General features: G+C 50.1%; 11 protein-coding genes across 11 annotated transcripts; 4 read left to right on the forward strand and 7 right to left on the reverse strand.

Moving 5' to 3' along the window:
- Positions 1–1,059: 1,059 nt before the first annotated feature.
- On the reverse strand, positions 1,060–2,055 carry BKA67DRAFT_660046 (uncharacterized protein; the record flags this gene model as incomplete). Its single annotated transcript, XM_046107553.1, has 1 exon — positions 1,060–2,055. The coding sequence occupies one exon, from the start codon at positions 2,053–2,055 to the stop codon at positions 1,060–1,062; it is 996 nt and encodes a 331-aa protein (XP_045957700.1).
- A 1,140-nt stretch (positions 2,056–3,195) lies between these two features.
- BKA67DRAFT_537108 (uncharacterized protein) lies at positions 3,196–4,021 on the reverse strand (the record flags this gene model as incomplete). Its single annotated transcript, XM_046100259.1, has 3 exons — positions 3,196–3,212; positions 3,315–3,410; positions 3,571–4,021. The coding sequence occupies 3 exons, from the start codon at positions 4,019–4,021 to the stop codon at positions 3,196–3,198; spliced, it is 564 nt and encodes a 187-aa protein (XP_045957701.1).
- Positions 4,022–6,978: 2,957 nt separating this feature from the next.
- Positions 6,979–7,550, forward strand: BKA67DRAFT_660048 (uncharacterized protein; the record flags this gene model as incomplete). Its single annotated transcript, XM_046107554.1, has 4 exons — positions 6,979–7,220; positions 7,271–7,282; positions 7,339–7,359; positions 7,409–7,550. 4 exons carry the CDS (start codon positions 6,979–6,981, stop codon positions 7,548–7,550), a joined length of 417 nt encoding a protein of 138 aa, XP_045957702.1.
- Positions 7,551–7,553: 3 nt separating this feature from the next.
- Positions 7,554–9,000, reverse strand: BKA67DRAFT_569568 (uncharacterized protein). The gene is made up of 2 exons (XM_046103114.1): positions 7,826–9,000; positions 7,554–7,639 (listed from the first exon to the last, which is right to left on the reverse strand). Exons 1-2 carry the CDS (start codon positions 8,735–8,737, stop codon positions 7,625–7,627), a joined length of 927 nt encoding a protein of 308 aa, XP_045957703.1. The 5' UTR covers positions 8,738–9,000; the 3' UTR covers positions 7,554–7,624.
- A 206-nt stretch (positions 9,001–9,206) lies between these two features.
- BKA67DRAFT_569574 (uncharacterized protein) lies at positions 9,207–9,614 on the reverse strand. Its single transcript, XM_046103115.1, has one exon. It carries the CDS (start codon positions 9,597–9,599, stop codon positions 9,273–9,275), a length of 327 nt encoding a protein of 108 aa, XP_045957704.1. The 5' UTR covers positions 9,600–9,614; the 3' UTR covers positions 9,207–9,272.
- A 572-nt stretch (positions 9,615–10,186) lies between these two features.
- On the reverse strand, positions 10,187–11,097 carry BKA67DRAFT_692612 (uncharacterized protein). Its single transcript, XM_046109216.1, has 2 exons — positions 10,564–11,097; positions 10,187–10,519 (listed from the first exon to the last, which is right to left on the reverse strand). The coding sequence occupies exons 1-2, from the start codon at positions 10,739–10,741 to the stop codon at positions 10,356–10,358; spliced, it is 342 nt and encodes a 113-aa protein (XP_045957705.1). The 5' UTR covers positions 10,742–11,097; the 3' UTR covers positions 10,187–10,355.
- Positions 11,098–15,270: 4,173 nt separating this feature from the next.
- On the forward strand, positions 15,271–15,665 carry BKA67DRAFT_569594 (uncharacterized protein; the record flags this gene model as incomplete). The annotated part of the gene is made up of 1 exon (XM_046103116.1): positions 15,271–15,665. A coding segment is annotated over one exon (384 nt), but the record flags the coding sequence as incomplete, so codon positions are not given.
- An 874-nt stretch (positions 15,666–16,539) lies between these two features.
- Positions 16,540–16,877, forward strand: BKA67DRAFT_569599 (uncharacterized protein; the record flags this gene model as incomplete). Its single annotated transcript, XM_046103117.1, has 1 exon — positions 16,540–16,877. The coding sequence occupies exon 1, from the start codon at positions 16,582–16,584 to the stop codon at positions 16,873–16,875; it is 294 nt and encodes a 97-aa protein (XP_045957707.1). The 5' UTR covers positions 16,540–16,581.
- Positions 16,878–17,490: 613 nt separating this feature from the next.
- BKA67DRAFT_647325 (uncharacterized protein) lies at positions 17,491–19,067 on the reverse strand (the record flags this gene model as incomplete). The annotated part of the gene is made up of 5 exons (XM_046105950.1): positions 17,491–17,722; positions 17,809–18,026; positions 18,374–18,715; positions 18,769–18,832; positions 18,943–19,067. The coding sequence occupies 5 exons, from the start codon at positions 19,065–19,067 to the stop codon at positions 17,491–17,493; spliced, it is 981 nt and encodes a 326-aa protein (XP_045957708.1).
- A 2,643-nt stretch (positions 19,068–21,710) lies between these two features.
- BKA67DRAFT_569606 (uncharacterized protein) lies at positions 21,711–23,074 on the reverse strand. Its single transcript, XM_046103118.1, has one exon. It carries the CDS (start codon positions 22,751–22,753, stop codon positions 22,052–22,054), a length of 702 nt encoding a protein of 233 aa, XP_045957709.1. The 5' UTR covers positions 22,754–23,074; the 3' UTR covers positions 21,711–22,051.
- Positions 23,075–23,985: 911 nt separating this feature from the next.
- Positions 23,986–26,113, forward strand: BKA67DRAFT_593316 (uncharacterized protein; the record flags this gene model as incomplete). Its single annotated transcript, XM_046104935.1, has 6 exons — positions 23,986–24,324; positions 24,368–24,622; positions 24,712–24,815; positions 24,852–25,267; positions 25,297–25,994; positions 26,057–26,113. 6 exons carry the CDS (start codon positions 23,986–23,988, stop codon positions 26,111–26,113), a joined length of 1,869 nt encoding a protein of 622 aa, XP_045957710.1.
- Positions 26,114–27,171: the final 1,058 nt, after the last annotated feature.

Here is a 27,171-nt window from a genome sequence, read left to right on the forward strand (position 1 = left end):
ACGAAGATCTCGGCGAGCAGGCTGCGCAGCGTCGTGGCCAATATTTCATTTATGGCTACCAAAATATGCCCTAGTAGATGTGTGGGAAGGTAGTGCCGCAATCAGGCTCTGGTCGTCGAACCGCGACGAAGATATCGTTGAGCGGGCGGCGCGGCTTCGCGGCCAAGCGCCGGGCAAGACGTCGGAGGCAGTCGGCAAGCCGGCTTGATGTATGGTGGGGATGTATGTGCTAAACTGTAGCACGTAGACCACCTTCCGCCAAGGCGCGTGGGTGGTGGTGGCTCTTCCACTCCATGGCTAGGTGTGGTGTGTAAGTTGATGAGGTTACATCTAAGTTGTAGGATCGCGGGACCTTTGGTCTTGTCGTTAGTGCCAGTCTCCCACTCGACACTATCATTCGCGCCTGGGCACTTATGATAGCGTCGTTGGCGCCACGAGGTTCTTCCTGGCCGTCGACACCCGCAGTTGTGGTACGGGTGATATCTTCATAAGAGGTATTTGGAGGCCTCGTTGGAGATCGGAAAATGTCATACCATGACGTATGACATATCGCAAAATTTGTACAGACGTAGGCATAGACTTACCTCTCGCCTTGGGAAATACAGGGTGCTCTGGATTAGCTTCTGCCATATGATAGATGAAGGCTACCGGGTTTATGTTAATGGTTCTTACTTGAGCTTGAAATCTGCGCACTTATGGAGCAGATTATCTGGAGAATATTAGTGTTTTCTCGGACCCGAGAATCTGGGAATTTTAAATATAACCACTTTGTTATCTCCTTCGTAGTTGTGTTCCAATAGTTATTGCGCCTGGTCATCCTTAGCTGCCTCCCACTCCATTCTCTTCTTGTTGCGCCACTCAAGTAGTATCAGCTGATACCTATACTCTGCAAGAACATCTGCTTCGGGAACTAGGGGAAGCCCGAAGAAGTCAGGACTTGTCAGTTCATCCGAGAAACCCACGACCTCTTCTGTGTTCATATGGACCCTTTACTTTTCCGGCAAGGTATTTTATCACGAAAATAGATAGAAAACGGTATGTAGGACTCGTGACGCGAAATTAACTTTCACTGATAAAGAAGCTTTCGTGAGGACACATGAGTAACCTCGCCATCTCTGCATAGCTGATACGCAGGGACTTCCTACACATCCCATTACGTCCGACGTAATTGTGCTCATTTTCATCCCAAAACACCTGTACAGGAAACCCATCTCCACGTGGCCGCACCCAAACGGAGACCCAGGGTAGGCGTGCCAATACGTAGCTCCCAAGGTCTTCCAGAGTCCGAAGCGCACCATTCCCGCTAGACCACCGCCGGCTTCGAGTTTTCCAGTGAAAGTGTTCTTGGGAGCCATCCACCATGAACTCTATCATTTCCAGGTGAATATAAACTTTGTTCCAAGCCCAATTTTTTGTCTTGTTCTTTGGCTTGTTCTCGAAGGTAGTCTTCCGTCGCTTTGGCCTATCATTTTCCGACAAGGTCTCGTCAGTTACGTTGTCGGTACCCCTCTTGGTAGGGGTGACAATGTTTTTTGACCGTTGAAGCTCTCCGTTTCCGTCATAATTCGAACAGCCCTGAGAACAGTCGACACAAAAGTCGTTGCCGACAAAATTCGAGCCAGTACCTGGGCTTAGACATGATGTGAACTCTGCCATATGGTCGTCACTGCTTTTGGAGGACGAAGCCATGATGTCGTTCATGTCGAGGACGTCGCCAAACTCTGTGCTATCTCGTTCCAGCATGGGCGATGAGTGGTGCATTCCTTCTTTCTGTACGTCTTCGGTGTTCGTAGATGACAGCGACTGACAATATGTGTGGCCTTGTACATGTTCCGATGATTCTGACTGCATGTCAAATGAATATGCTTCGATGTCGAAAAAATCCTCTGGAGTCTGATCATCCCTCCATGGCAAATAGGGGCTCGCATCCCCTTCTATCTCAACCATGCTGTCGCTGCCTTCGAGACATGTTGTCTGGTCGACCGCTGTCATACAATCATCCTCGGTTCGGCTGAAGTCAATCCAATAGACAGATTGAAGCAACCCCTCATCCATTTTATTGCTGTTGTCGTTGTTGCTGGTGTTGTTTAAAGGAAAGATGGGATGGGTGGCAAGACTGAGAGTCACGTAAGGTCGGAAGGTGAAAGAAGAAGACAAGAACGAAGCCAGCGTGGAAAGGTCGGTGGCGTCCAATTTATATTCAAATGGCCTTCCTCATTTCCAACCTCGCTGAGAGTTGAGCTCGTTGCACTGCCCATGTTGCCCACCGGCTGCTCATCCTTCCTCCTTGGGATATCCTGCTCTTTGGCAAAGAGATCATCTCCATCCAAGAGAGCTCTCAGATGCGATTGGCCCTGAAATGAATCTATCTCGACGGCACGAGGCGGTGTTGCGGTGATTCCTGTGGTTATGGCCTGTCCTAGTGTATTCGTCTCCACAATTGGTACTGTTCACATCATTGCCTAGAAGACCGCGCCTGCTTGTCCCTGAGCTATGTGGTGATGGCGCATTGTATTCGGGTGGGAACCAGGAATCAGGTGTAAACCTTTTCATCTTCTACTTCAATCCTTTCCGCTGCAGCCGCCGTGCGACCCGCAACATGAATGCACCAAAGCACCCGTGACGGTGTACATCGTTCCCCTTCCACGTTCACGACCATGAATTGCTCCGAAGCTTTGAACACCATGATGGAAGACAATGGGGTTGCGCTGAAGGCATTTCAGGATCCTCCTTTACTTGGACTTGCGCTGTTCTTGTTTATTGTTTCTCTGATAGGGATAAGGGCTCTTTATATGGGCCAGTTCATAACACGCATAGTCAGTGGTGGTTGTTCGACTTGACGTGGCTGGTTTACGTATGTATTGACATGGCTACATATACTCAAAGGTGCCTCGATCAGGAATGGAATAGATCGTATAGACATAGTTGTAACGTATCGATGGATAGTGGGTGACCTTTTTGTCGAATATCACAAGATTGTGTCAAACTTGCGCGGACAGTCTCCGCCTACAACATTGCATTCCGTTCCACGGGCCACCATCTTGCTTGTCCTTTCTGCCAGTCGGTTATTTGCTGGCGAGTGATGTACTGCAAGCGTTTAAAATTCTACGAACACACCATTATTAGGCGCATGTCTATTCCGCACATAGAGGCAAAGAGTCATGTAGTCGTGCTCATAGACCTACTAGCATAGTATCATTTCATGTTTGATACTATTGTAGTGTCAAGTAATATATTGTATTACTGAAACGATATTGAGCTGCTCAGGATGGGGGGAAATGAGATCTCAAGATGTACAGACTATAAACGCATACCAAATACAACTCCATACACCCAGCCGAGCGCCCTAACGTCCATGTCTACCCATTGACATAGTCGAAGGGCGGAGGCAGTAAGCCACTGTAGATCATCTACAACGAATATATGTGAGAAAGTCACCCAAGTACAACAAATATTCCTCCTGCTCCTGATTACATTACCACTGCTATACCTGTAACAATATTCAACTATTTGACTCGGATATTGGCGGCATTGTTGACATTGGCTGTTCATAAGAGGGTTGCGCTTTACCCCAGTGACCCGGTTTCAAAGATTGGGGCACTTTAATTTGCTCAATATCGCTAGCCGTTAGATTTGGACTATTCCCCTGCCAATAGCCACTTCGATATACTGGGTGAACAAGAAGGTCTGCAGGTGGCTGGTGTAATATTGTCGGTTGTGAAGATAGTTGCTCTTCCCGGTAGGCATTCGAAGGTGGCCCAAAGCTGCAGTCGCCGGGTCCAGTGACCTTGGACAGTTTGTGCTTATCGGCAGAAAAGATTGAAGCAGATCGGGTTCCAAGAAGGAACAAGGTCAGGAGAATGCCAAGCAGGAGTACCAGCATGGCAACACCAATAACCAGTCCTATTAGGAGCCCGGTGACTACATCCTGGTTGTTCATATTACCAAGGACAGTATTCGAATAGTACGAAAGCGCGGGAACTGTAGTTTGGTTACCTTCGGCAACGCTTAGAGATTCCATGGTTAGAAATGTTGGGTGTTACACAAATGTGACGGACGGTCGGGATTATTCAAGAGGATATTTTGGGAGCGGTAAATACAGAACTACTTATATAGTACTACAATACTGCACCCTGTATTACGTAGGATCCGGATGTGAGATGGTATATGCAGAAAGCGACCCGATGATTGATCCTCATCTTGGTCCGTTTTTACGCTTGTAGTATTTGGATGTACAATATTTGAGCCCAGCCATACAGTACAGACAGAATTAAAATCAGCTTCCTCTCTTGCTCTCTCTTCTCTCTTATTGGAGCACGGACTGTTCAGTTCTGGCTCTGACCTGAAAGTAGCTTTATGAACTTTTGGAGTACCACGGTGGTCTAGGACACGGCCTTTCCGGCCATGATGGATTATATTTTATGCAGTGCTCTTATCGATTTTGGGTTGATGCTGATGCATTACAGTACAGTGAGTAACGAAACTGGCTTCCGCTCATATGCACGAAATCATTATTCTCGAGAGCCATTTTTGGATCCTTTGTACACATACATTAAGCATTAAAATGATTGATTGATTGATTGATTGTATTTAACGTGGGGACCGTCCCTATTAGGGCAAACCACGCCTCCCAGAGCCATACATCGCAGGATTGTGGAGGTGTCAGTGTATGTATATACATGTCAGAGCCGCTCACGTGCCAATCCACGCTATTGCGGTATCATGCTGGCGCTGCCAGATGATTTTAGTCAGTATCCAACCTCGATTCCGTCGGAAAACATCCCCGTCCATTGCTATCCGACCCATCAGTCCGCAGTCCTCCGGTTTGGACATCGTCCCAGTAGCCGTTCGATGTCCGTCGAATTGGTGAAGGTGAAAGCAGGTGATGTTGCTTCCGCCGGCGGGGAAAAACCACCGAGGTGGAAAAACCCGCCAGAATTGGATATGTGAGGAAGACTCTTTGGTCATCGGGCTCTGCGACAACAGTTGCGGTAAATACCCGCTACGGTCCCCTTAACCCGGCTTGTGCCAGTCGTCAACAGGCACACGACAGTGAGATGGGCTCTATCGTTGCATCCGAAGCCCTAACAAAACTCAAAACGAACTTTAAAAATCACCATCATTGCCAGATTCTCATTAGATGGAAGCTCCATCATAAATTTATCTCTCTCATAATCCCCCAGCAAACAGTATCATGACACCCAAGAACACCTATGTCCGTCCGCGCTCGGATGCTTTCATAGGAGAGTATCTGCGCTACATTAGACATGTCGGAACATTCGCCAGGGCCGTAGTCCAAGAGAATGACCGCTTGCAAAGGCAAGTCAAACAACTATCGGCTGCGCTGTCCCACGAGAGAAATTCAAGTCAACTTCAGGCGCAAGTAGTTCAAACACAACAAACCCTCATCAAGATCTGGGAGACGCAGCGGATGTAGCCGAAAAGGAGAGACGATCGGAAGCTGGGGTGAAGAGGAAAGTTGCCGACGATGGGTTCTTGGGACCACGGGAATCGTCGTGTCCAGCTTGAACAGGTCTGAAACACGAAAGTAAGGCACGGGACAGATTGTATTAGGGAAATAAGCCGCCCAGTAACACATCAATCCAACCAGACCGTGGCTAACCCGTACACCTCGACCCCACGCTTATCGGCATACGTAGCCTATCATATTGACAGCTCAGATGATCCTCGCTTTCTCCCAAAGTGCGTTGGCCTCGTTGATATGACTTTTACATTTCTGTATTGTTTCCCCCAGCCCACCGATGTAACATCGTAATACAGAGAGCAGCGGCAACACTTGGTTGATCAAGCCTCTGAAGTAGGCTACCTCTTGCCGTAATCTTCCATTCTCTCGCGTGAGTTCCAACAAGCGCTGCTCCGGACTGATCGGCGATTTTGCCGACTTGATGTAGTCTAAAGATGTGTCGAAGGCCGTGGTGGTGCCTCCAAGATTGCGTATCTCAATGTCTACTAGAGTCGGGAAATGGGTGACCGACGTGACTGAAACTGTTTTCCTGTGTTCAAATTTCAAGACACAGCAATCTGGTACTAAGAGGCAGAGACCCACGGTTCAGAACATCCTTATAACCTGTATCGAATATACAGTAACAACTGTTTCTGGACCATTGTTCGCTATCACAATGATCCAAGAGTGGACTGTCCTAGCTGGAATTATAGCACTCAAAAATAGGATTCTCATACTGTAAGCTCGTCAGTGGATCTGTTTTATGCCCATGACAGACTGCGGTACTGTGATTGTCCAGAAGTGACAACTCTAAGACTGGAATGCAGTTTGCCGTCATCTCTACATGCTCCAACACCCATTTGTGGCCCATGATAGGTTACCGGCACCGCTAGGGACAGGCCAATACTGTACAGTACGCTTGACTGTCAGGATTGTACAGACAAGATCAAAACCGGCTTCCTCCTTTTGTCTCTCTCTTTTCTTCTCTAAGCACAGACGATCCATTCCTGGCTCTAGCCTGTACGTATACCCTAAGTACTCTTTTGGACCGTATCAATTCTGATTACAAGAGCGTGAGCTTCGACCAGCTCTTCCGCACTTATTGATACACCCACTACTACACTTCAATTGTACGTTATCGAAGATAGATTTTGGGCACCGAATATATGCGTTCAGGGCCGAAAAGGGCATATTTCAAGTTCCATGGTACGACAGAGGTTCAAAAGTGTACTTCCGAGTAGGAGCCAGAACTGGACTGTCCGTGCTCAAAGAGAAGAGAAGAGAGAGAAAGAGAGGAAGCCGATTTTGATTCTGTCTGTATTGCATGTTCACAATGGGGGCTGCACTGTTGGAAGCTGCAAGCTAGCAAGAGGAGTCAGTTGTGGATTATACCACATTTTGAACAGATAGACGACGAAAAGTAAAGTGAAGTACTAAAGATGGAAGGGACCTCTTCGTACATGTTTCAGACGCTTTCGTCTAGTTTCCCAGTGACTTTCCTGTCTGCCTATAACATGTCTCCTTCTCACGAAATCACGAGTACCAGGAGAAGAGGACACCGGTGGCGAAGAATGCCAACTATCCCTCTCTATGGCTCTTCTTCACAGCAGCGTCACTCCGAGAATATACCGCTGGATGCCGATCACCCAACACAGACGGCCACTTTGCCGGCTTCCACCTCTGAAGATACAACAGTCCGTCAACTTGAAGCGAGCATGAAAAGGTTCGAGCAACAAGCAGGCGAACTAAAACATGAGTAAGTGTAGCGACGTGGTTGCAGAAGTTCTTAGGCTCATTATGCTACAGAATCAGCATGCTGTAGGTCATCATCACTCTAGCCATCGCTTCTTGCTTTTAATTGCGGATAACTTCAGCACTCAGACGGTGGATACTGGGTAGGCCTCCCCAAGTCCTACTCAATTCGCCAAATTGACAGTGTTCAAGCTTAAAGCGCTTCGACCAAAAGCTGCAGGAATGGGTATCGAAGTTGCAAGCGGTCATTGAACGGGACGCGAAGAGTGGCCAGCAGGACTTTTATGATCCTACACTTGTTGGCATGGAGCCTTCCGATTTCGTACTTGAGTAGGGATACTATATTATTATTAGAAGAAGAAAGGAATGCAAATTTACATGTTACTCGAGGTTGTGCTATTGTACATATCATGGCGCTACCGACTTGGCTACCATCTTGGTCTCGACACGAAAGCTCCACGAATCAACCTGCTTTGCCCATATTCGCAAAATCGGGTGGTGCAATCCCAAGCAGAACCCTGTCCAGTAGGGACTGCTAGGCACCTCATCTGTTTCTCGGAAAACCATACTCGTGTATCGGTCCACCATGAGTTCGCGGATGTCTTCCGAGAAGGTTTGGAGGACAGTACGGTTGGCCTTTTCGAGTGTCAAGAAAGTTCCGCAATCTATGAACGCGGGAGCATGACCAGCTCGGTCGACAAAGGCTTCTACTTGGAAGTTGTATCCGCAGTCAGGGTAGACGTCCATCCACATACGCGTGTTCCGGAAGATCTGGTCGGTCATGATCATAGGATAATGGATTCTCACACGACCGTGGGGCGTTTCTAGACTGACGGGTGTAGAAGAAGGTTCGAACCGACGTTGTATTGTCGGGAATGTCGGGGGTGCAGTTGGAGATGTCTGTGGTATTGCTGAGATTGGCCGTGGTGTTGCAGAAGGCAAAGAGGGCCTCGTCATAGGTCGCAAGGACGACTGACGTAAACTTGTGGTCGGCGATGCTTGAGCTCTTGCCAGGTCTTGTCTCCTTAGTTCGGAAATTCTGGAGTTGATGATCGGACCGTGTCTGGTCCAAGAAGCCATAGACGGGACACGCGAGTGTGACAGCGCAGCAGACGGCCTAGCTGTTGAGACTGAGCTTGAGTGCAACGAGGGCACTGGAACCTTTGATACGTTGCCGTTCAGCATGGGTACTGTTGGTCGTATTGACGACATATTAGAGTGACGGTCACCCGCTTGCTGAGTATTGTCTTGTTGGGAAACCAAATTGTCCGTTCTGTTTACAGCTCGATCTTCAGGTCGATCGCTCGGCTCTGTTTTGATGATGAGTCTTGCAGTGATCGGCGATTGAGCACGTTTGTCGCGCCTCCGTCGACGGGGTTGGCGATTGGCAGGAGTGCCTTGAGAGTTCGCGGGTCTGTTGACTTGAGCAGCAGTGTATGGTTGAGTCTTCCCGACGGCTGCTCTTGAAGCATTGCGTATCGCCAATCTTCGCGACCGCCGGTGAGGAGAAGACCAGTCCATGGGGATCTAGTTGTAGGGCAAGCAAGATAAAATCAGGGAGAAGGGGACAGCGGGGTTGCCACTACGAGTGACTCGGAATGTAGCAGTGTCGTGAGGTCTTTGCTGAAATACAGATGTCCCCAGTGTACAATATGAGATAGGAAGAGAGGAGTAGGGAGAATATAGGCGGTCGAAGAACTGGATCTCAGATGTTGGGAGCAATCAGACGATGAAAGTAGAAAGCTGGAGCAAAGGCGCAACCGAGGCAAAGAGACAAATCATTGTATCGAAAGGGAGGGTGGAAAGCATGTGGATGGCCTCGTCATGGCGGCCGTGGGATCAAGTCTCGCAGAGATCCAGTCTAGCTCATGGGGCTAGATCGATCACTAAACCGGTCGGACAGACAAGCCTAGAAGTGATGATTATGTGAGTTCGGAACTGATTGGCAAGTGGCTAAGCACAGTACGCATTTGGGAACATGGCGTGCTGCAAGCAGGGAAGCCGAAAATGAATTCCATACCTGTACAGTACTGTACTGCACGTAAGGATCCACTATTCATGAAATACATTTCTGGTATCCCAGACCGACCCCACATGGATCGATTGATGTCGGGCCCATTGGCGGCACATGGCTTGACAGGACGAACAAGGGCAAGAGGATCCGCTTCCTGCTGTAACGGTTCAGGCCGACAGGGCAGCCAATATCGGATCCACGACTGAGTACAGTATCAAAACATGCCCACCTGTCAAGGAGACTTTCCCCGACCACGCCAGACAGAAGGACAAACGCAGTCCAAGTCCAAGTCCAGCCACCAACGGCACAAGGAAAATATGGGGCGACGACGAGACGACCCACAATAAACCAATATATAAGCCTGTCCATCTTCTCGTCGAGTTCCATTTCTTTTCTTCCTTCCTCATCACCTTCGGGTGTTCCGTCTGTCAGTCCTTCGTGGCGGCAGATGTAACGTCTTGACGCTCTTCGAGCCGACAGACAACCCCACGTGGAAGTCCTGGAGACTACACGTGATGTTCCTCGCCAGCATCTTCGGATCTGGCGGGCGAAAGCCTTCTGTTGTCGCTTCGCGATGGCAGCTTGTGCCGTCTGCAGGTTCTTGGAGCCTACGGATGACCCCACGTGGAAGTCTTGGAGACTACACGTGCTGTTCCTCGCCAGCATCTTCGGGTCCTGCGAGTGAAGCCTTCTGCTGTTGCTTCGCGCCGGCGGTTTGTGCCGTTTGCAAGTTTCTCCTGAAGCTTGCAGATGACCCCACGTGCAAGTCCTCGAGGCTACACGTGACGTTCCTCGCCAGCATCTTCGGGTCCTGCGAGCGAAGCCGTCCGCGACTTTGACTAGTCCGGATGTGTCATCTGGCAGGTTCTCTCGAGCCTGTCAGATGGTCCCCACCTGGAAAAGTGCTTCGAGCCTAGCAGGTGAAGTTCCTTGCGGGTGCCCTCGGGTAACTAGCAAGTGAGAGCCGTTTGGTGAGGTGCCTTCGGGCCCACAAGCGATGCCGTCTGAAAGTGCCTCGGAGCCTACAGACGATGCCATCTGGAAGTGCCCCGGGAGCCTACAGATGATGGATTGCTTCCCTCTTTTCCCGCAGATGTCCTATCTCCCTAGGTTTCCTGCGGGGGGTCACAGATGTCCCAACCCTGTGTACCGGCCAGCGAAGGCGGCCTCTGCAACCTGTCCGTGGTGCTGGCTACGAACCTGCTGTCCTGGCAAGAGCTCTTTCGAGTCTCTATTGTCGGGGCAACAGAGCCAATGCAGAGACGCATCTTGTAGAATTTGTGGATTTCCAGTAGCCATTATGGCATACACGTACATAGATAATTGAATAAACCAGTAGCCATTATGGCATACACGTACATAGATAATTGAATAAACGCTGGTTTCGGCTTGGCCATTTCGCCAATGATGTATGGGCTCACGATCACCGTATCCCATGTCTCGTGTCGTTTCCTCGCCTCTTTCTCCTTCTCTACCCTGCTTGAATGCTCCCACTGTATCTGACTGTCCATCAGGGGTATGTAAGTAAATACAGTTCTGGTCGGTCATGGCAGCTTGGTCATCTCTGTGCCATTTCTGGTTTCGTCGCTGTCGCTGTCGCTGTCGCTGTTGTGTTGGCGACCAATCAGGGTCTTGTCACTGTCAGGCACGGAAACGAGAATCTCAGACAAACCTGTCAGATTGTGGAGGCGGCTAATAGGCCCACGGGTACCCGTGGCTGCAAATTCCACGGACCCGTGGCGACAGCCAATTAAGCTTAGCGCCATTTGATTTTCTATGCCAACCCGCACAGAATCAACCTCGAAGTGCCTTGTGCCTTGGTCCTGTCCGTTCTCACAATTAATAGAGCGATCAAAGGCCCGGTGGTCTAAGGGTTTGTGACAAAGGGTAGAGCGTTAATAAAACCTATAATCAGGCCTTACTCTATGGTACTAAGCTATGGTTTAACTACAATACAACTCCTTTCTTCCTCAGCCGAATACAAGGCTTGCTGTTCCTCAATATCCTGTTGTGCTCTTGTCCAAAGTTCACCCGTACCCCTTCTACCGGGGACGATACGGCCATTATCGGTCTCTTGAGCGACTATTTCCTCGATACGATCAGTCTCTTTCTTCTCCCAGTCTAGATATGCCATCATCTCTTCCCTTGTCCAATCTCTTGAGCCTGTTGTAGTAGTACAGCGTTTACCCATCTGCTTGAAATCAAGACACCATTGGTAACTTGCTTTCTTGAATCGCACTGGTAAACCCATTGCCCTTCGATAGTCCCGATTACCTAAGAACTTTCCAGGGGGTTGGGCTTTATACCAGGCGTCCCTTGCGGCAACATATCTCTGGTAAATCGCCCGTGGATCATTATATCTCAAAGGTGGGCTAGAGACTGCGGCCGGCGAGGTCACTGTAGACCTAACTGGTGTCGTTGGCTTAGGTGATGTCACCGGACTGGATGTAGACTTGGTAGGCGATCGGATACTTGATTCAGCGGCGTTTCCTATCCTTGCAGCTAGCTCCGAGTCAGTAGTTAGCTGTAACAGAATCTGTTCTTCGACCGTATCAAGCTCCGCCGAAAGGACGTCTTTCCCCTTTGATGTCGTTGTTGGCTGATCTTGTTCTAATTCGACGTTTATGACTGGCCGGGCTATCAGTTCTGAGTACCTTAGTGGGCAGTCCTTTGACGCTTTCGTATGCCCTAATACATGGCATTTACTGCAAAGGGGTGGTGCTTTTGATGGCGTAGTAGCTTGTTGCACAATTTCAAATCCACTTAGCTCTCGCCTAACACTTGATAGCGGTAAAGACGAAGAAGCAGCAATCGGACTGATACGTTGGCGAGGCTCCAACAGCAATCGAGGAGTATCTTCACGAGCTAAACGCCAGTGTGGATGGAAGTCTTCAAGTTGTAAGGCCTTATCGTATGCCAATAAGCCTTCTAGCCTATGGGCACAAGGTAGCCCTTGAGATCGGGTAAAGGAACCAGTACAGATAGTTGAAAGAGGTGGATTGCTTTCGAACAATCTTTTCCGCTGTGCTTCGACCTTTCGAAGGGCTTCATGTGATACCCAACCACGTACTGTGCTATATAGTACTCCCGAGAGTTCAAGAGGGGTTCGAATCTGTTGTTTAGCTTGGTTATCCTGTAGCTCTATGAGCTGGTTTTGTAATGCGTGCTTAATAGCTCTCCAAGCGTCAAAGAGATCTAAGGTAGACACCTTTAGGTGACTCTTTAAGAGCCAATGGATACCTTCAACTCGTGAAGAAACAACGTTGTCAAAGTGAGGGTGCTGATTAACCCAAGCTTTCACAAGCTTCTCTTTGTAAGGATCAAGCCAGGTTTTCTTTATATATCCAACTTCGTCAAGATGCGTGGGAAGATACTTCTTCTCGAGCTGGAGCAGACGTTCATTGAACCTCTCTTCATCCGGCGACCCAATAATTGCATGCCAATGTTTGAAAAACTCGTTCCATTCTTCGTTCTCCGTAAAGGTGGGCTTACAGTACCGAAGAACAGCCTTATTTGCATGCCAAACGCATAATAACGAGTTTGCGGTTGGGAAGCAAGTACCAATAGCATTCATACATGCTATACAGCGGTCCGTTAGTATAACGGAGGGCGTCCGGGCATTACACAGTTGGTAAAGTGACTTGAGGCGGTCTAGGGCCCAAAAGAAATCCGACTCAGCTTCGCCATCGAGAAAAGCAAATGCAATGCAGAATGATCGTTGACAGGCGTCAACTCCAATAATGTCCAGGAGTGGCATTCCATATCTGTTCGTCTTATATGTACAGTCCAAGATCAGAATATCTGGATAAGTTTGAAGATATCCTAATGATTGCGGGTGGGCGAATAGAACTGCTGTAACTCGGCCATCTGAGTTTGTCTGGAATTGACTCCAGAAGCCTTCTATGAATAGCTGGTCCGCAAGTGCATGAATAGTGCTTTGACCTTCGCAAAGATCCCGCTTAGCGTCAGCGATACGATTATAGATATCTTGCTGCGTTGCAATTGAGCTTGTATTCTGGCGCATATACGTTCTGATGTCTCTGGGAGCTATTCCAGCATTCCTGAGGTTTTGGATTTGCGTTATATCCGGTGTAGAGAGTGCTCGGTGGGTTGGATGTGCAGATGGACGTTGACTGGGTTGGTGGTTATGAACGGAGAATCGTTTATCAGGACGATGCCGAATGGTCCAGGTCCCGTTCTGAGCTTCCTTTGCTAGTATCGAGAATGGGCAACCGGTTGTTCTGCTAGTGGTTTTGCGCTGCCGTTCCTTGGACGATTTTGGGGGGTGATAGAAACGATCACAGGCGTATGTGACAGTATATCTACCCGTCTTCTCTTTGGTTGATCTTCCAGTTACGAATGCGTAACCCTTTGTAGATGCCCAAGTGTTGATCGCCTGGACTAAGCTCTCTCGACTATTGTAGTCGCCTTCTGGAGGAAGACAGTCGTTGGGGAATGAAGCTGCCTGTTGGCTTTGGACGGTATTCATCTTGGTTATAGTGTAAGTCACGGTTCAAAATGTCTCACAGTAGAAGATATGATTTGGATGTTACTACGTTCAGACGCGACGCGTTAGGTGATTCAAAAAAGCAACTTCGTGTAAGAGATAGCTTCATATCTAATGGCTACGAATTAACAATAGGCAAAAGGGCTAGCCGCTCCAAATCAAGACCCTAGGACGCCAAATAGCTACAATAATCAAAGGATGTTGTTTCTAAAGGCGATCAATTTTGCAACACAAAGGAAAGGTCGAAAGGTACACGGCACTTCAAGGTTGATTCTGTGCGGGTTGGCATAGAAAATCAAATGGCGCTAAGCTTAATTGGCTGTCGCCACGGGTCCGTGGAATTTTGCAGCCACGGGTACCCGTGGGCCTATTAGCCGCCGATTGTGGAGACAGCTAGAGTGGCCGATTTCGTGGTCCTGCACGCAACGTGGATCAAGTGTGGAGACATTGCACCAATACTATATTTAGCTGGTTCTGCTTCCGTACAATCATGAAAGAAATCAGAATGAGAATAATCCAAAAATGAGCGAAGGACGTCCATTGATCAAACACGACCATAGACGTCCGATCATTCTGGTTCTGGTTCAGACCCCACCAGGACGCTTTTGAACGTCGGTGCAGTCCTGCTTCAAGCTTTGTTTGCGCATTTGCATACCACTTTGGAGGCGTATGGATTTGTCGCGCTGTCCTCAATCAGGTATAGCGTTGACCACTATTTGGTCGCGTCAAAGTGGGCGGGCGTCGCGTAGCCGTTTTTCCCCACAACAAGCCGACCGATGCGCCTCTTCTGTACTCCCTGTCGAGAATGGGACGGCCGGAAAGAGGCCACTGACGAAAAGCACGATTTAAAAACCAGGCCTGCCAGCCACCCGAAACGATCGCGACAAATTGCGACAGCCCATTTTCGGCCTGACGAGAAGCAGACACGACTCGTTCCCGACCGAGTGTACAGAAATGGTGCGCGACCCCCCGAGGTTTCGTGTCATGACTGGACATGATTTAGGACTAGCCTGTTTCTAGCATGTCTAGGCAACCTGAGATGCCAATTCTGGGCCCCCTCTCTCCACAGCCTGGATGTCGATGTTCGGCTGGAACTGTCGACAAGCAGTAGGCCTGGTACGAATCTGCTCCATTACCAAATGCGTCCCTCGATCGACTTTATGCTTACAGTCGTAACATTACAATACTGTCTGTACAGTGACAATACCGTACCGAAAGACGACGCATTCAGTCGCAGGCAGGATCCAGAGATAGGCACCAAGATGGGCAGCAGTAGCAGAAGCAGGCAGATACACCGTATACACTGATATGGTTGATCCTGCGCAGGACTCACTGATACAGTAGCAGATCACACATCAGTCTTGTCATGGTCACAGACACGGAAACGTTACGAAGTGAGCATGACAAACTAGACAAACTAGATAAGCATGTATGGCAACGACACAAGATGAGGCTGTGCATATTCTGGGTACTGCAAGTTCTGTAGTGGAATCTCTGTAGTGACATGTCTGTAGTGGAAGCTCTGTGTTGGAATCTGTGTCGAAAGACACGTCTCTTGTATTCACTACTTGACTATCTACTGCGTCTCTGCATTGGCTCTGTCATCTTGTCAAGACTACCAAACAGAGTCTCGGCTAGGATTAACAGGTTCGTAGCCAGCACCACGGACAGGTTGCAGAGGCCGTCTTCGCTGGCCGGTACACAGGAGTGGACATCTGCGACCCCCGTCAAGGTTCCTGCACGCATCACTAGCGGAAGACAACATGTCTCCAAGAAGTCAGGACGATTTCGACTGTACTCTCTCTGCTTGGGTTCGGGCTCGGGCCGGGAAATGCGCAAAACGATAACGAGCCACGCCTCGCAATCGCCCACTCGTGTCGCCGCGCATTCCTGGGATCCGAAAGAACAAAAGACAGAGAGAGACTGAGGAAGTCAGTCAGACCAGCTGGATGACAGGGTCTCCTCGGCCTTTGAGCGTGCAAGCTCGACGGGTCTCCTGCCGGAGTGGACATCGGTCTTAGGGGCATCCTGCCGGTGTGGACATCGGATTTTCAGGGTATTCTTCCTGCCGGAGTGGTCATCGGTCTTAGGGGCATCCTGCCGGTATGGACATCGGATTGTCAGGGTATTCTTCCTGCCGGAGTGGTCATCGGTCTTAAGGGTATTCTTCCTGCCGGAGTGGTCATCGGTCTTAGGGGTATTCTTCCTGCCGGAGTGGTCATCGGTCTTAGGGGTATTCTTCCTGCCGGAGTGGTCATCGGTCTTAGGGGTATTCTTCCTGCCGGAGTGGTCATCGGTCTTAGGGGTATTCTTCCTGCCGGAGTGGTCATCGGTCTTAGGGGTATTCTTCCTGCCGGAGTGGTCATCGGTCTTAGGGGCATCCTGCCGGTGTGGACATCGGTTCAGGGCAATACAACCTGGAGGCTTTAAGCTTCTTCACAGGCGGACGACACGGGCGTGAAGAAGAAAAGAAAAGAAAGAAAGGGAAAATAATGGGACGAGCGATGCCCTTATATATTGTCCCACAGTGGGTCCCTCATCTCACCCTGCCCCCATAGACTAGTGGCCCTTGCGTCCTCCATCTCACAACAGGTAACTGCCAGTGACGATTGCGCGGCCCGACCTCCTTGGACGACTGCAAAGCATGAACGACTGATGAAACACTTGACCGGTTCTAGCCAGCCATCGGGCATTGCCATGAGAACCGATCCGGGGCTACACTACTATGCCAGCCGGGGACTCATACATAGAGTAGTCATCGTGCTCTAATAGCCATGGAGGATTCGGTCTTCGCTATTCCCAAGACAAGGGTCCTACTCGGGCTATTGTTTCTCCTGCGAGTTCATGCTTCTCTTGTGTGTTCTTACTTGGCATTGGCTCACTCCAGTCGCAGGTGACTCGTTCAAGAATGGGCTCCCACTGGTATTCCTGATGCCGTCATGTAAGTTGCATTACCTCGTTTCAGGGGCTTGGATCAATATCCCACATGACATTCCTGTTGCAAACCCTGTCCATTATCTGTCATCTCCGCCATCTCCGTCCTATCCGTTATTTGTTGGTCCTATTCGTCATCTCTTGTTTGCTCGCCTGACTGACTTGGTACCCTTGCCATTGAAGTGGCTGGTATATTTGATGTGACCTATCAAGGGACGGTAATGGTGACGCCAAAATCTGTTCCGGCATATTCTCGTTCTTGACTCCAAACAGGTCAACCTGAAACTCGGAAATGCCATGGCATGGATCGATACTGGAATAGAGCGATTGATATTCGTCCGGATCCCGATGTGGCTTGGATTTACTTCAACCGTGCCAGGCTATGACACTGGTCGCACGAGTGGATACCAGCAGGAGGTAGTGGGCCGAATACTGGCAACACCTTGACAGTCTTGCACAAGACAGGTTGGGAATGACGGCACTTGTCATAGATTCCTATGCCGACGCACTTATTATCAATCTGCCACTTTGCGCCCGTCAAACCTGCTTGACACCCCTGATGCTCGTAGCTGGGGTTCCCCGACGCTCTCGTGTTCCTTCATGCTCTTACATTCCTTGATGCTTTACGTTCCTTGATGCTCGTAAGTACCGACTTCTCCCTTTCCACACAAGAAATCGGCCATCCGTATCGTTAGTATGTCAGTTCCCACGGCCCCAGGTTGTCGGTCATGTCTACGCAATAAGCTTCCTCTTTATTTTTTTTCTTTTTCTTTTTCTTTTTGTCTTTGTCTTTTTTCCATATGCAACCGGGCGTGCTCTTTATGAGGTACGAAATTCGTGTTCACTCTTGGCCTTGCCAAAGGTCGTGCCGATATCAACCTGGGCTAGCCAATTTTGAACATGCATACCAGGCCGCAGAGAATCAAGATGAGCAGAAGTGGCCCATCGCTTAAGCGTAAGGCCAAAGCCCTTGGCAAGAAGGCGAATGTTCTCAGTGTGCTCATATACCACAATGCCATTGATAACCGGATGGAAATGGAGGTACATGTGCCTAAAGACCTGAAGAAGTTACCGGATTTCAAATAAACTTGTGTGCATCCATCCCTTCATATTTCATGGTCGAACGAGAATTCTGACATTTTCAGGTCCAAAGAGCCATCCGTGATAAGAGCCGAAAAGCTCAAGCTCACGCTCGGGCTCTTGCTACACCACAAGGTTGCAGACTTGGTAGATAAAGATAGACGTAGGAAGGATAAAGAGATATCCTCATCAGCTACTTTGCATTTCCAGCACTTCGCCTCTCGGGGCTTCATAGGCAGCGTCTGATAGGGGCAGGCGTCTTGGGCCCGATGTTTCTATGTTCTGGGTTTAAGCATTGCAAGGGTCGGACAAGAACATTGGTATTTTTGTCATGTCCTTGCTAATTTTACATTTTGTGATATTTAAGCCTACTAATGGGCTCTCTAATCAATGTTACTGGCCCAGCGTCCATCTTTCGCCGCCTGTACGCATGGCGGACCTATGTAGAGACAAACCAGCATCGGGACGTTTGTGGTCTTGGAGCTCTAGCCGCTTGCAATTTTGCAGCTCGTATCCGCGGCAGCTCTTTGTGTCTGCAATGTGATAGTATCAGGACGAATATCACCGTATCACAAGAACCAACCCATGTATCCTCTTAGACAAAATCCCGCACGCGACGTACTTTGGACCCTGCTGATCTTGAAATACCATATACCTCAGCCCTTGTATCTTTGATTCTCTCAGCCAGGGACCTCACATCCTCTTCGCTGATGCAGTCCTCGATTTCTATCGCGTGACCATTCGGCGCAATAATGATGAATGGTAGAGCTTCCCCAGACCGATTGATGGACATTCGATCAAAAATTTCCACTTGATGCAGGAGCATGCGGGAAGTCACCGTGTAAACCAGGAACTGTCCCCGTCGAGCGTCATGGCACTCTATAAAGGCAAAGTTTGGCGGCATTTCGAAGCTCTCGCGAACCAAGTCATCCGTCTTGGCCACGAATTGACAGTCCGACACGATCTGGAACACGCGGTTAGTTTCTCCCTCATCCCTTGTTTATGAAACAAACCTACTTCCGAACCGGCGTCACAGTCGCACTCGAAGATCTGTCGCAGTTGGGAACCGTCAGAAAAGTACCTAAAACTGACGTTATGAGTAGTAGGAACGTCGACAGGAGTGCGCTCATTGCTACTCAGAGAGCAAACGTCATCGATGTCAGAAGAAACCTCGTCGATATCAGAAGAAACCTCGTCGCGATGTCAGAGGCGACGTCGTCGAGACAAAATGTGGTGCGCTCTTCATCTTCTCCTAGAATCATAACCAGCAGCATAACTACCACCAAATAGAAGGACACAATCGAGATGTGATCCATGTCGAAACAGAGCTGCGTAGACTGATTTTCGTGGGTTTTGAGCGTGCAGCGCATACAGTCAGGACGTCTGAGGGATCTTTGGGACTATTTATGGGACTGTTGAGGTGGTGCAGCAAGTAAAACATGAAGCGACTCTGGAAAGAAACAAGAGAGAGCTGCGCTGTCTTATATACTTTCGAGTCGCACGCAGAAGTACATAGCCACCACGGAGCTTGGGCCTAGCTGCGAGCGAGAAAGAGATGCCCCGAGGTCGAAATGGGAGGGGTTCCCTCCCATCGAGCAACCATCCTGGACTTGTCAGGTCGACTTTCCTACCAGATCTTAACAGCTTTACCTCCCGCTGGACTAGTCGTGCTGCAGTTTCATCAGGTTCCTCTCATCATCTGACTGCCCATGCGACATGTCCCTGCCTATCATTGAGACCATCCCTGAGACCACTGGCCGATACACACTATCCTAGACCTTCAGCCACTACAAGCCCCCAAAAGGCCTCCTATCAAGCTCTGGAAGAACACCCCAATAAACGACTTCTGCGATAGACTCCAGGAGAGACTACCTCGGCTGCAAGGGAGGCTGACCGACGACGATGTGGCAAGACTGATGACCGAGATAGTTGATGCCCTAACAACCACGATAGAGGACACCGTGCCCACTACAGAGCCTGTAGTCTGGCACACCCCAGGCTTCACAGCAGAGTGTAAAGCCAAGTGCCAAAAGACCCATCGACTCCGGAGGGTATGGCAACGCACTAAAGACCCGCGGGACTGGGAGTCCTACAGGAAATCACGCAACCAGAAGGGGGTTGCGGTAGCCAAAGCACTTAAAGAGGCGTACCGAGAAAAGGTGAACAAGGCCGCATCAGAGGGACCTAAGGGCCTCTGGGACTTAGTCAAATGGACCCGATCCAGGGGTCTGGGAGCCGCACAACAGAGGGTCACGCCTATAATAGAGGGACAAGACACATACGATGGTAAGGTAGCTGCGCTCAGTAGGGTCTTTTTCCCTACACCACCACCGATACCCGGGACACACCCGGATCAGCTGTCCTTTAGCGAAGATCTTCCATGCCCACCCTTAACACGGGACGAGGTACGACAGGCTATTTTACGACCTAGGCCGTATAAAGCCCCCGGACCGTCGGGGATACCTAACCACATCCTCCGGATCTCGATGGGCCTCCTCCTACCGCTATTACAGCCACTCTTTAACTACTGCCTTTTTAGGGGCATATGCCCCTTTAGGGACTCCATCACTGTGGTCCTGAAGAAGCCCAACAAGGACGATTATAGTAAAGCGAAGGCGTACAGGCCTATAGCGCTGCTAGAAACCATTGGCAAGGCTCTGGAGTCAGCTATAGCAGAGCGGATAAGCTTCTATGTCGAGGAACACCACCTACTACCAGAAGACCACATAGGGGCCCGGAAGACCTGGTCCACGGAACACGCCATACATACCCTGCTTGAAAGGGTCTACAAGGCCCACGGGGAAGCCGACAAAGGGGACCACAAGGTAGCCACGCTGTTGATGCTGGACGCGTCAGGTGCCTTTGACAACGTACACCACGACAGGCTGATTGAATGCCTAGCCCGCAGGCGGCTCCCGGCACCTATAGTGATCTGGTTACGGAACTGGCTACGGGGCAGGCGCACGAAGCTCAAGCTCCCGGAGGGTGAATCCTCCTGGATAGAGCTCAAATACGGTATCCCACAGGGCTCTTCGCTGTCACCCCTGCTCTGGCTGTTCTATAATGCAGACCTCTTAGACGTTATTTTACAGGTGCAGCAGAACGGCAACGGCTTGCGAGGCGTTTGAGGACAGCTGGCTCCAGTCGTAACTGCTCTGCCTGCCTTTGCTCACGCGGACGGAGTCGATATGATTCGGAAGGAGCGAAATAAGGTCGTTGCACAAGGGGGGCTTGTTGTTATCCCTTCGGGCGATGACGATGGAGCTTGTGGATTGAGCCAATCTACTACGTGACGCATCACTTGATGTAAAACCTGGCCGTTGCTTCGCGATAGTTTCACGACTCGTTGCACGCTGGGGAAGTGCAGCTGCGGCTCATGAGTGATGTAACTATATAGATTCCATTAAGCCGTGCTGTTCAGCCCATCTAGGAATCCGGCGCGACGTCTAGCTGACACGGCTTGGAGAGATTCCTTGTCGGGATAGAATAGCGCTTGTACCTCGGAGCCCGTGCGGTCGGGACCTAAGTACTTGCACATGGCCGCCCAATCCAAGATTCCCACATATCTGGCCGCATCGATCAATAGCAACAAGGACAGCCCGATGATCTACTTTGGTCTCATAGCGTCCGCCAACCAGTTGATGAAGGATGCAAATATGCGAGACAGGCTTTCGACGAATCGTTTGTGACCGATCGCTACGACGATTTCTTCACCGGCAAAATTCAAGGCAATGTTCCGCAGAGACGGACCCTTGAAGCTGTTACGGGGCCCGGCACTGGGACCAGGAATTACACAGTACCGGCTCGTGTCTTACAATGGGTTGTGGCAAGGTCGACTGTCAGGTCGGGCGTCTTGCCCCTTTTACTCAGGTCTTGTCATGAGGTTGCGAAGCTTCACTAGTATGAGGTGATTAGTATAATACTAACACGTTCCGCATCCGGTAAGCCATGAGCATTAATTGGGCCGTAAGTTGTGTATTGTGACAATTAGTATAGGCTTCACCTATGGGTAAGATACATGCTTGAGCTTTGATCATCAAGGTAATGAATGTCTGTGTAGAATAGGAGACGCCTTCTTTCATGCCCTCACTGGTATCCTCTAATCACTGTTGCTCACTATAGACACACTAATTATAACTGACCATGTTACGTGACCCCTCATGGGTGTCTTCATCCCTTGTCTAATCGTGTTCCTGAGTCTTCTGTTCCTCATGATTGGTTTCCCATGTGTTCCAGTGTTGCCCATTGGGTCGTGCCTTGTGATCTCATCGGAAATTGGCGCTGCAGTTGAATCTGGTCTTCAATTTGATATGGCCTTGTTTAAGCCTTGATCATTTATCTGGGGTTCTGCGTCGTGTGGTAACGGTAGCACATCGTCTAATGATAGTGTTGGAAATATGCTTCCCAAATCCATGCCCTGCTCCCAATTCCGGATCGTAACTTCCAACAATTTCTGAGCTGTCAAGACAACCAGATCGCCTGAATCTGACTCAGTTTCGGGAATTAGAAACATTAGTGGTGCTGATTCCCAAAGTCGTGTCCCGGTCCCTTGGTTGAGGCATATCCATATATACTGGTAAAAAAGTCTCGGCTCAAAACTGTAGTCCTGACCGCTGGGGGACAGCCCCTGTAAGATCAGTTTTTGACGCCGACAAGCTTGGAGATACTCCAGTGCACGACTGGTGATGACGGCACAGCGGAGCCATTGTGCCTGCTCGTTTGTTATGAACTCTCGTACAAAGTTCCTTCTGCTATCTCTTTCTGCGTATGTTGTGGTGTCCTCTTCCGATTTTTTGGCACGTTTGCTAGGATCATCTACCCAATTCGCCAGATGGTGGCTGTTGTCGGGCCATCTCCATTGATAATCATGCTCAAGAAGAGCATGCATCCGGTCTGCAACAGGAATCGCCTCGTCAAGCTCTAGTCCGTAGTCTGCGACACGCATGTACGGTTTCTCGCAAGTGCAAAGCATCAATTCAATAGCTTTGCGTGGCCCCGCCATGGCAATATTGCTGTAAACTGATACTAAACCCTTCTGTATGTAACGAAAGTAAGTGTTTGACAGACAGAAATTCTGTCAGCAGAGGGAGGCGAAGCTTGCAGGATCAAAAGCTTTTCATTTGCGCTAAGGGCGGGGGGAGACTATGCTTATATGCATCGGTAATAGATTGTGTGACTGCCAAATTTAGCGCACTGCAGGCTGTGTGACAGCTACCAACGTAAAAGAGCGCTAGAATACGTTGTCGTCGAATTGATGCCTGCCCCATGTACACTTTCTTACCTTTAGGGCAAACCACGCCTCCCAGAGCCATACATCGCTGGGTTTTGGAGGTATCAGTATCTACATACATACGTACATTCCAGCCTGCGCACGTGCCTATCCACGCTATTGCAGGACCTGAGTAAGAACATCAACTCAGGCTGTCAATCCAAATAGTACTTAGAAGGGAGCTCTAAGTTCTCCAGCAGTCGGCGCCGAGCTTGCCACCAACCAGGATAAGCTGCAGGCATGCCCACTCTGCCCCATTGCAAGGGCTTTTTCAGGCTGACCACGGACCCCATATGACTGTGACGTTGCTTAAATGACCATAAAAATTATATAAAAGAGGGTAGGACAGACGAAGCGCTTCGTAACTCACACAAAGTAGTTGATAGGCATGATTCAGCGCAACGTGGACTGATAAGATAGTAATGTTGGTAAGCAATTACGTGCTCCGTTACCGCACTCTACCTAATTCTAAGTATGTACATATTACAGAACCTTTCGAAAAGTGGCTAGCGCGGAGCTCGTAGTGATTGATCTCCACGGACCGTGATTGGCAGGCTAGACTAGACTAATATTCCGCCTACTTTAACCCACATTGTCGCCGGCAACTCGCACGTAAACATTGTCCACTCAAAAGTTGAGACGATGAATCAATCGAGTACTCCTGAAATCCTGGCCGCCGCCGCCTAGGCGATAGGGACACTTCAAGATACGGCCCAGAAGTATGATCCTCGTGCGTTTGCGTTGTGCAGACTGCAAACTGCATTGTTGGTCTTGTCGAAAAATCTAGATGTAATCATAGAGACGGTCGTCCGAACGTGAACGACGCGATGCCGAGAATCGAGAGCGCGATGAGAAGCGACGTGCTGATGAAGCCAAGAAACGACAACAAGATGCGGAGGAACGACAACAAGAGGCTGAATTGTTGACGCGACGGACAACTTTGGATAAATACATTGCCGCAACTCATGAGCTCTCATGAGCTCGTAGCCAGCCACTTCGCCGTCGAGACCGACAAGGAGCTCACCTCGAAAGGGCCCATCACAAACCCGCTCAACAAGCTGTGTCTAAAGAACCTACGCCCATGGCCCGACTTTCTCGAGCAGCAGCGAACCACTCTAGGGGCCCTTTACGGCACCTTCCCGGTCTCTGATCGGCGTTTCGAATCTCGGGGCTTTTTGACGAGCCTCGGCCAGCGAATTGCCAAGCGACCGATATCTTGCGAAAAGACGCTCGAATATTTCCTACACAACAGCGTCGAAGATCCAGTGCGAGAGATTTTCGATCAATTGCGGGATGTGGACCAAGTGCGGCACGAGTTTGGGGATCGGTAACGGCATTGTCTTTGAGAACCACCCCAATGTGATCAGCGATGTTGCGGAGGAGGTTGTCGACCGGCAGGCCTCATCGATACCGCCACAGACGCCCGATCAAGGGAAAGATCCGGGACGCATCCGCCCCAATCAGTCATGCGTATACCAGTTTGACGACGAGCTCTCCACACGGCGTACCATGCTGTATGTGTCCAAATACAAGGCCCCGCACAAGCTGACCGCTCCATACCTGCGTGTCGGTCTGCATCCCATGGATATCTTCAAAGACGTGGTCAATCGCACAACAATACCTACCGCGGCCGATCCCGACGGTCGATTCCAGACCCTGCCGAGAGGCTCACCGCTGCGGCCATCACACAGACCTACAACTACATGATCGAGGGGGGTCTCGAGTACGGGTTGCTGACTACTGGCGAGACCATTGTATTCTTGCGAGTAGACTGGCGAGAACCCGGCACACTCTTGTACCCATCTAGCAGAGCCCGCTTTTGAGGTGGCAGCGCAATCGGGGAACACCACGCTTGCACCGCAGTTGGCCAGTACCTGGCATTCAGCCTGATGGCTCTCGGCCCGCCAGGGAACCCACCCAATGTTCGATCGCAGGATGAGCGGCAGCGTGTAATCTTGGGGCTGAGGCGATGGGCGGAGGACTTTGAGACGACATTGCGATCTATTCCCCGAGACGAGCGATACGCTCCGAGCGGCTCAAGCTCCGGCTCGCTGTATGCGCCGACGACTTATGCAGGCATCAGCCGGTCACCGCGCGTGCCTCGAACAAGACCCAAACGTTGGGCTCAGGAAGAGGACTGTCCAGATTTGCAGCCAAGATTTAGGGACCGGGACGACGAGTCTTCGTCGGATGAGTCCTTGCCTCCGATGCCGGACACGCCGACACCGTCTGAGCCGCGGTCGAGTAGTCAGAGCCAAGGTCCCCGGCGCAGCCAGCGCATTCTGGCCGAGCGCCGCGCAGGGAAGCTTCACAAGAGCGACAGTACTGCACACAGCGATGTCATCTAGGACTGGTCAGAAGAGGTCGGCTTGACGCAAATTGTCCCAACGTTCTCTTGCACTGGCAGGCTAACCTTGCAGCTGCTGATCATCTGATCGACCGTGACGAGTTCCTCCGGCTCCTATTTCAGCAGCTGCAGGAGTCTCTCGACCACGGGATCAGTCGTCTAGATGTGGGCGGATCTCGCGGCGTGCTGTTCAAAATTAGTCTGATGGCTTACGGCTACACTTTCGTCGCCAAGGGCACGGTATCTGCTTTAGATCTTCGCGACATGGGCAGGATTTATTACTACGACCATCGGGTCTACATCGAATACCTGTTGCTTCTCTCGCATGGCAGTCCGATTGACGAAGCGGTTCGTGCTGGTGAGGTCAAACGTTGTCTGCGGGCGATACATCGGGTGTGCGTGGTGCATCGGGACGTGCGTCGTACCAATGTGCTACGCAATACCGACACAGGGGAGCTCATGCTGATTGACTTTGAGCGTTCTGTCGTCAAGGCAGGACGGAAGCCGCTGGGCAATATCGTGCCTAACAAGCGATCGTGGAATGGGCAAAGGAAGGGGACTACGGCGTCAATGTACAGTCATGTTCCGGGAGACGCCAATTACGAAGAAGATATACTGCAGGCAGGGGTCGAGTTCCCTGAGAAAGACGTCTTGCAGTGCCCGCGGCATGTGCCTACAAGCCACGAAAGACGCATGTCCCTGCTGGCATGGCTGCTTCATTCAAAACTGTACCCACGTCTGGATGATACAGGAACATTTCGTGTTTGAGTCAAAGCAAAGACGATGCATAACGTAGCATACGGTCCATCTGCAACATCAAAAGGCGGCGTCCACTGTGGTACTTGAGTGCCTAAATTGGCTAGGAGCGCCAGCTCTTGCCCATTAGTGACGTTCAACACTTGTTCTGGCATTGGGACGTGGGCCGGGTATGGAACGAGGTGACATCGACGCAGCTGCTCCAATGCGATCTGGCATTTTGCTAGCTCTTGGCTGATGAGATGATGCTCTCGGTGTTTGAGCAAGATTTTCCAGCTCAATGGCTCCCCTTTCACGATTTAACAGGGATAACATTTGGGCGCTGGTGGTTGCGTCGCCGATACTTCCTCCTTTCTCGTCAGTGCTACCTCCTCCTCATTTGGTGAAGCAACATTGCTCTCTAACTTTTGACGCTTCACCGCCAGAGAAACAAAGCTAACAATGCGAGACATTTGGAGTTGTAGTATTCCTTCTTGATGAATAACAACAGGCAGGCAGCAGTAGAATTCCGACGAAGAGGCATGAGGTTGACACGGCGGGCGGAAGGTGCAGATATGCGTCTTGTGCTGCTGTTGTCCCAAATCTGATGCATCAGCATATTACGCAGTATGATATGATGAAACTAAGGGTAAATTTGTAGCGGCATGAGCTCGAGGAAGATACAGGCGTAGCGACCAGTGCAGAATTTGGACCCACCATGATGGATTACTGGACTGCATCCGTGTGGGGTCGGCACAACTTATGTGTCGTGCACCTGAGCATGGATGCAAAAATGGCTCCGAGACAGATGACGAGCGCGATCTTGACCTTGTTACACAACAGTGTTCTCTTACCACAAAAGTCGTTCCTGAGTCTCATATGGCAATTGGCAACGTCCGTGTTGCGGCTCCTTTTCAAAATAGCAGGTACTAGTATATATGAACCACAATGTCTTTTAGTAAGTGCGGGCGGACAACGACTTTTCTTCTATTGCTTGAAGGTTCCCTGACATTACAAGTTCATCATGAGCTGTCAGAAATCCCTTTGCAATTCATCTTCCAAAAGCACG

This window comes from Truncatella angustata, assembly GCF_020726525.1.
Source record: "Truncatella angustata strain MPI-SDFR-AT-0073 chromosome Unknown BKA67scaffold_5, whole genome shotgun sequence".
Classification (NCBI taxonomy): domain Eukaryota; kingdom Fungi; phylum Ascomycota; class Sordariomycetes; order Amphisphaeriales; family Sporocadaceae; genus Truncatella; species Truncatella angustata.

Excerpts from the sequence above, each read along its gene's own strand:
- BKA67DRAFT_569568 (XM_046103114.1), bottom strand. The coding sequence starts at position 8,737 with ATGGACTGGTCTTCTCCTCACCGGCGGTCGCGAAGATTGGCGATACGC.
- BKA67DRAFT_569574 (XM_046103115.1), bottom strand. The coding sequence starts at position 9,599 with ATGGACAGGCTTATATATTGGTTTATTGTGGGTCGTCTCGTCGTCGCC.
- BKA67DRAFT_692612 (XM_046109216.1), bottom strand. The coding sequence starts at position 10,741 with ATGGACAGTCAGATACAGTGGGAGCATTCAAGCAGGGTAGAGAAGGAG. Across the intron at positions 10,520-10,563 it reads GTATGCCATAATGGCTACTG|GAAATCCACAAATTCTACAA; the intron begins GTTTATTCAATT and ends TAATGGCTACTG.
- BKA67DRAFT_569606 (XM_046103118.1), bottom strand. The coding sequence starts at position 22,753 with ATGGCGGGGCCACGCAAAGCTATTGAATTGATGCTTTGCACTTGCGAG.